The 6,355-nt window shown below is 39.6% G+C and overlaps 1 protein-coding gene across 1 annotated transcript; it reads right to left on the bottom strand.

The window, feature by feature from the left end:
* Positions 1-2,442: 2,442 nt before the first annotated feature.
* LOC117989796 (uncharacterized) lies at positions 2,443-5,782 on the bottom strand. The gene is made up of 3 exons (XM_034977208.2): positions 5,572-5,782; positions 4,692-4,888; positions 2,443-2,796 (listed from the first exon to the last, which is right to left on the bottom strand). The coding sequence occupies exons 1-3, from the start codon at positions 5,717-5,719 to the stop codon at positions 2,443-2,445; spliced, it is 699 nt and encodes a 232-aa protein (XP_034833099.2). The 5' UTR covers positions 5,720-5,782.
* Between the last annotated feature and the right edge of the window lie 573 nt (positions 5,783-6,355).

Below are 6,355 nucleotides of genomic sequence, written 5' to 3'. Positions count from 1 at the left end.
TCAAAAGTTAAACGGTAGTAGGTACCTACTATAGCTTTACTGGAGCATGTTACGTGAAAACTGGGTGGCACACTGTTATTCTAATAATGTGTAGAAAATTGTTATGTATGGTAGATATGATTCTCTCTTCATATTAGGTATCCTCTTCTATATACAGTACACGGCAAAAAGTAATGTACATCGACCTTGAGAAAGAGATAGCAGATTTGTAAAGCGTTAGATTGTGTTAGTAGAACATAAACAGTCCTGTTTCATCAATCAAATTCAAAATCATCATCAACAGCACTTAGGTTCTATTGGGTAATATCCCTAATGTAACGATCCTACTCGTGAAATAAAATATTGCAAAATTTTGTAAATAAATAATGTGTGTTATAAAACTGACGCAAAAATAGATTTTTTTCGCATAATAATTTAAACACTGATCGGTCTCAGCAGCTTTGTATTTTCAAATTACAGTTTTCAATATTTTTATTCGCTCTCTGTATTTGTACATCGCACATTTCAGTATTTCAGTACATCAAAATCAGTTTTCTCGAAACGTAAAGTTTGAGTTTATTTTCACTCTTCATACATGCCATCTGGAAACCACTCTCATGAAAATTCTCTTCTTGATTAAAATAAAAATGAAATAAAAATATTTTTTATTCAATTAAACTTTTACAAGTATTTTTGAATTGCCAGTGGCATCTACCACTGCCTGGTTCGGATTATCAATCATGTTCTATTCTCATACCTCATACCTAACCCATTCTCATATTATCTGCTTCTATTTTCATGTAGATAATTGATTTCCTTGGGTAAGAATATTTTTATCTTAAAAAAATTATGTTGTTCTAGTAAGTTATTTATTGATCTCCAGAGAGTTTCAATTCTCCGTAAAATGGTAGTTATAATGCATAGATTCGCGAACAAAAACACTCACGATGTGTGCGAACGTAGATGGCAGAGAGATAGAACACGCATTGCACGCGTGGACTAACTCCTATCAATAAAGAAATAGGTCGTGTTTAACGTGGATTGGTTAAGGGGGCTCTTGTTAGGGTTCCGTAGTCAACAAGGAACCCTAAGAGCGATCACGCACCCATCCGATCCGAATCCGTCAAAATACGAATATAAAAAATATCTACTTATCTACATCTTAAGTCATACTCATAAGATACCATAAAATTAGACAACTTCGGAACATAATATTTTCACGGATTCGGGTCGGATGAGTGCGTAACCGCCGTTAAAGTTTTGCCATGTCAGTCTGACCGTCCGCGTCCGTGTGTCCGCGGCTTAGTTCGAGGCTCAGAGTACTGAAAAGCTGTAATTTGGCATCGGTATGTAACATATATTATTTCTCGACTACTAAGTGATAAAATAAAATCTTGAACAAAAACAGTGCTCCTACCTCCCGACACGTTTAGTGAGGACGATTTTTTTTTCTTTAGCTTGCCTACGCCATCTTGCGTATCTGCATTCCAAATTTCAGCCCGATCCGTTCAGTACTTTGAGCTGTGCGTTGATAGATCAGTCAGTCAGTCAGTCACCTTTTCCTTTTATATATTTAAAGATGTAAAAATATTGTTCGATTCAGGGATCCGTTTGCGAAACATTAAGCTTTTTATTAGAGTCGTCGTATTAAATCGGAACCCTCCATTTAAACGTCCTGACCTATTGACTCGACATGTCATTCAGACCTGACAATAAGTGTTTCAACTGCCCAACTCTGCAAAATCTGTACTGAGATATGCTCCGCCAGCTGCGTGTCAGCATACGCTTAGCCTTAACAGGAACAATGTTCGATTCCCTTTGAATATCCACGTTGCCTTAAACCCTACTCTTTTAGATCGGAAGTAACAACACATATTTTGTATTTATATTTTTAATATTAGTTATTAATCACAGTTAATATATATATATTAGTTCCAGAACCTTCCGTTTAAACGTTCTGACCTGTTGACTCGACATGTCATTCAGATCTGGCAACAAGCTCAACAGGAGCAAAGTGTTCGATTCCCTTTGAACGTCCACGTTGTCTTGAACCCAACTTATTTTAGATCTGAAGTAACAACCACATATTATTTTGTATTCATATTTTTAAAATTAAATAAATAAATAAAATAAAAATCTTTTTTATTCAAGTAAACTTTCACAAGTGCTTTCGAATCGTCGGATGCATCTACCACTGGTTCGGAATGCCTTTCCTACCGAGTAGATCCAGCAAGAAACTCGGCGGTTGCTCTTTTCAAATATTTGATATAGTACAAGATTATGCCATGTATAAAAAAGTATTTGTAGTCCTGTGCGTTGCTGGAACGAGCTGCAGGTCAAATCCACGCTCTTTTATCATTTAGATTATCTTCAATAATTGTGTAATATGCTTTTTTCAGGAGCATTTAGTAATAAATCACAGTTAACTTAGCAAACAGAAATATTAACCACTAAGTAGGTATGCTATTCATACAATGGTTCAACTTTTACACTGGTCGTAGTGCCCGTATTAGTCACCAGAACTTCATCAATTAGTTCCAGAACCTTCCGTTTAAACGTCCTAACCTGTTGACTTGACATGTCATTCAAATCTGGCAACAAGCTTAACAGGAACAAAGTATTTGATTCCCTTTGAACGTCAACGTTGTCTTGAACCCTACTTATTTTAGATCTGAAGTATTCTTGTATGTCGAATTTGTCTTCATTAGGTCTCTTCTTGGGCTGGTTATGCTGGTTTTGTTGTGGTGACGGTGGTGATGCAACTCCTGTTGGGTACGGATCTGGTGATTGTCTTTGGTTTGAGGAATTGTCTTCATCCTAAAACAAATAATGAATGAATATCACTTGCTTTAGTGGTGAAGGAAAACATCGTGAGGAAACCTGCATTTTCACAAGTTCTTGATAGTGATTAATGCTCTCAAAGGAGTACGAAGGCTGCCAATAGGTACGCACATAGCCAATGTGTTGGGCCTAAACCATAGAGCAGAAACAAAGAGGAGTTGGCCTAAGCAACTGTGCACTGTGATTTTCAACTAGGTCCTGACGTCATCACTGTGGGCGGGGCCTTAGTTAGTATGCTGTCTGCGTTCGTCAGGTTCACATATATTGAGACTCGTATTATCGGTGTGTTTTCGCGTTTTTAAGAACAAAAGGATGAAGTGTTGTGTTTTATCGTGTCAAAGTTATTCAGACAGACGTTCTGATGCTATGAATGGTATCACATTTAATTTGTAAGTAATATTATACGTAATTATTAAATTGTTTCTACACTTATTGACATCTAGTGTGAGATAGCTGAACTATGTAGTGACATCAATATATCGATGTTAGGTCGCTAAGCGAGTAGTTTTGCTACTAACCCGCAGATGGAAAATTGAGAAGTGGGCGGCGTTCCACAACCCCTCACCCCGCAAAATGTCACTCGATATTTCATAGGGAAATCTTAATACAACATCTCCTCTTTGTTTCTGCTCTATGACCTAAACTAAAACCTACTCACCCTGAGAGGAGAGCCGGTGATGGGTTAAGATTTTTTTTATTCATTACTAGCTGATGCTCGCGACTTTGTACGCGTGGATTTAGGTTTTTAAAAATCCCGTGATTTTAAAAGTCCCGATCTTTGATTTTCCGGGATAAAAAGCCTAAGTCACTTTCCAGGTCTTATACCATACCCGTGCAAAAAATCACGTCGATCCGTTGTTCCGTTGCGACGTGATAGGATAAACCAACAAACAAACACACTTTCCACACACACACACACACACACACACACACACACGCCACATGTCGGAAACCTCATGAACCAGTACCCGTAGTACAAGATTTTACGTCTCACCAAACCAAACCAAATTCGAGAGTCGAAATACTTCCGCGTTACAGTAAACTGGATCTTAAATGCCTTGTTTTAAAGCTCAAGTTTGTCTACACATCTACAGCTAGCCAGCGCTCCAAGCGGAAACATTGCGAAATTAAAATCAGTGGCATTGAATATTTGACTTCAATTCAAGGCTGTTTAAGTCCATTTTACTGTAACGCGGAAGTATTTCGACTCTCGAATTTGGTTTCGTTTGGTGAGACGTAAAATCTTGTACTACGGGTACTGATCGAGATACTTGCGTTTTTTCTCCGTCTCAGCTCTCACGAGGTTCTCGTTATATGGAATGGTGATGTCCACCAAAAACACCCTCGACTGTGCCCGGTCCACCACCACGATGTCAGGCTTATTCGCTAGAATAGTCCTGTCCGTGATGATGGACCGGTCCCAATAGAGCCGGACTCCGTCGCGCTCGAGTACCGGCACCGGTGTGTACTTGTAATACAGCAGCCTCTCATCCAGGAGACCGTACTTCAGAGCAAGCTCTTGGTGAAGGATTTTGGCTGCTTGGTTGTGTCTGTGCAGATACTCAGTGTTGGCAAGCGCTGAGCATCCCGAAAGCACATGTCTGAGTGACTCGCCGGGATGGCGACAAGCTCGACAGATGTCGTGAGTGCCATCCTTCAGAATGTACTTTCGGTAGTTCCGCGTCTTGACCACCTGATCTTGTATCGCACAGACAAAACCCTCGGTTTCCCCGAAGAGGTCACCAAAACGCAGCCACTGCACGGACGCTTTTTTATCTACGTGTGGCTCATTAAGAGCGTTAAAAAAGCGTCCGTGCAGCTCCTTCTCCCTCCATACGGCCTCCCTATTATTATTATTATCTACGCGGTACCTGATCATCATAAATGCCTTCGTAAGTTGCTGAGGTATTGCCGGATAGGGAGTTCAAGGTTTTTATGTATGGCAACGTGAACTCCATGGCCTCGTCTAAATAGTACGGCTTTCTGGGAGCAGTTCCGTTCAGCGCCTGCTTTTTGTGACGGACGTAGACCGCCCGAAGGTTCTTCCATCGCTCCTTGCATTCGCTCACTGGAACAGAGAAAAGAATATTAAAAAAACCGAGAAAGGCGAGTCGGGCTCGCACACGAAGGGTTCCATACACGTTCCATACCATCGTACAAGACATACAGTGCGACAAGGCTCTTTTGGCGCGTGGCGAAAATCGGAACTAATGTTGCCGTCAAGTGTCCCCTTTGTTCTTGATTGAATAGTCAAAGCCTTTGTTCTCTAACAGTGCCCCCCTGTCAATGTCATTCAAACGCCAAAAGAGCCTTATCGGACCTTTTATGTAGAACACTTCAAGTTAATGACGGACTGCGCCATCTATGCGTGATTTAGTAAATTAATTTCTTCATGAAGACATTTTAATTTTTCTTTTGTGATGTAACCACAAATTCACGGTTTTCGGATTATTTCCTTTACTTGTGCTATAAGACTTACCTACCTACCCATGATTCTAGGTGAACGGGAAGAACTCTTATAGGTTTTCTTGATACAAACGACGGACAGACAGACAACAAAGTGATCCTATAAGGGTTCCTTTTCAGGTACGGAACCCTTTAAAAAAATTCTGAAAGTCGCGGTCATTAGGTAGGTACTTGAATATGTTTAGTACAGAGGTAGCTTGTATGTATCGCAGAAATTTTATTAAACTACCACTTGTGACAAACCCTTTTTTTACTTATCTAAAAAATCTAGCTGCTTAAGCTTACCAGACAAACCGACTGCTTTACCGACATCACTCCAAGCCTTGTCCGTTACATCCTTATACGAATACGCACTCAATTTATAGTTATAAAGGCACGGGTATTTCTCTATTTCTTGGACTAAATTAAAATTAAACGTTTGTTCGCTGCTCATTTTGTTAACAAATTGATAAACGCTAAATAAAGATAGCTATGGAACATGGGCCGTGGCGTCACAATGGCGTCCCGCGAGACTGTGACCGATTACTGACTCGTTTCTTGCCCGTCGCGTACCGGTTACCGACCAATAGCGTCACTACTAGCTATGTGTGCGATACGCTATTGTGATCAATGAGGCTTTATAAAAATATTCTCAATCGAGGTCATTGGAATTTGGAGATTAGAACCTACTTACCTAAGTATTTTATTTTGCTTGGAATTAGATTTTTTTAAATTTATTATTACTTATCTACCATAGATTAGTTATATTTTATTGGTCTCTACCTACCTACTTACTTACCTTAATTGTATTAATTTATGTCTACCTACTTATTTCTATAATATAAGTAATAGGTACAGTAATATAGATGTACTAGCTTATGCTCGCGACTTCGTCCGCGTGGACTACAAAATTTCAAAACCCTATTTCACCCCCTTAGGAGTTGAATTTTCAAAAATCCTTTCTTAGCGGATGCCTACGTCATAATAGCTATCTGCATGCCAAATTTCAGCCCGATCCGTCCAGTAGTTTGAGCTGTGCGTTGATAGATCAGTCAGTCAGTCATTCAGTCAGTCAGTCAGTCAGTCAGTC

Source organism: Maniola hyperantus, chromosome 16 (assembly GCF_902806685.2).
Source record: "Maniola hyperantus chromosome 16, iAphHyp1.2, whole genome shotgun sequence".
Classification (NCBI taxonomy): domain Eukaryota; kingdom Metazoa; phylum Arthropoda; class Insecta; order Lepidoptera; family Nymphalidae; genus Maniola; species Maniola hyperantus.
The sequence above is the reverse complement of the archived record's forward strand: the minus strand, read 5'-3'. Positions and strand labels throughout refer to the sequence as shown.

What these genes read in the sequence shown, in the direction of transcription:
- LOC117989796 (XM_034977208.2), bottom strand. Translation starts at nt 5,719, where the DNA reads ATGAGCAGCGAACAAACGTTTAATTTTAATTTAGTCCAAGAAATAGAG. An exon ending in TAAAGCAGTCGGTTTGTCTG is followed by an intron (nt 4,889 to 5,571) that starts GTAAGCTTAAGC and finishes TCTCTGTTCCAG; the next exon opens with TGAGCGAATGCAAGGAGCGA. An exon ending in AAGGCATTTATGATGATCAG is followed by an intron (nt 2,797 to 4,691) that starts GTACCGCGTAGA and finishes TATTTGTTTTAG; the next exon opens with GATGAAGACAATTCCTCAAA.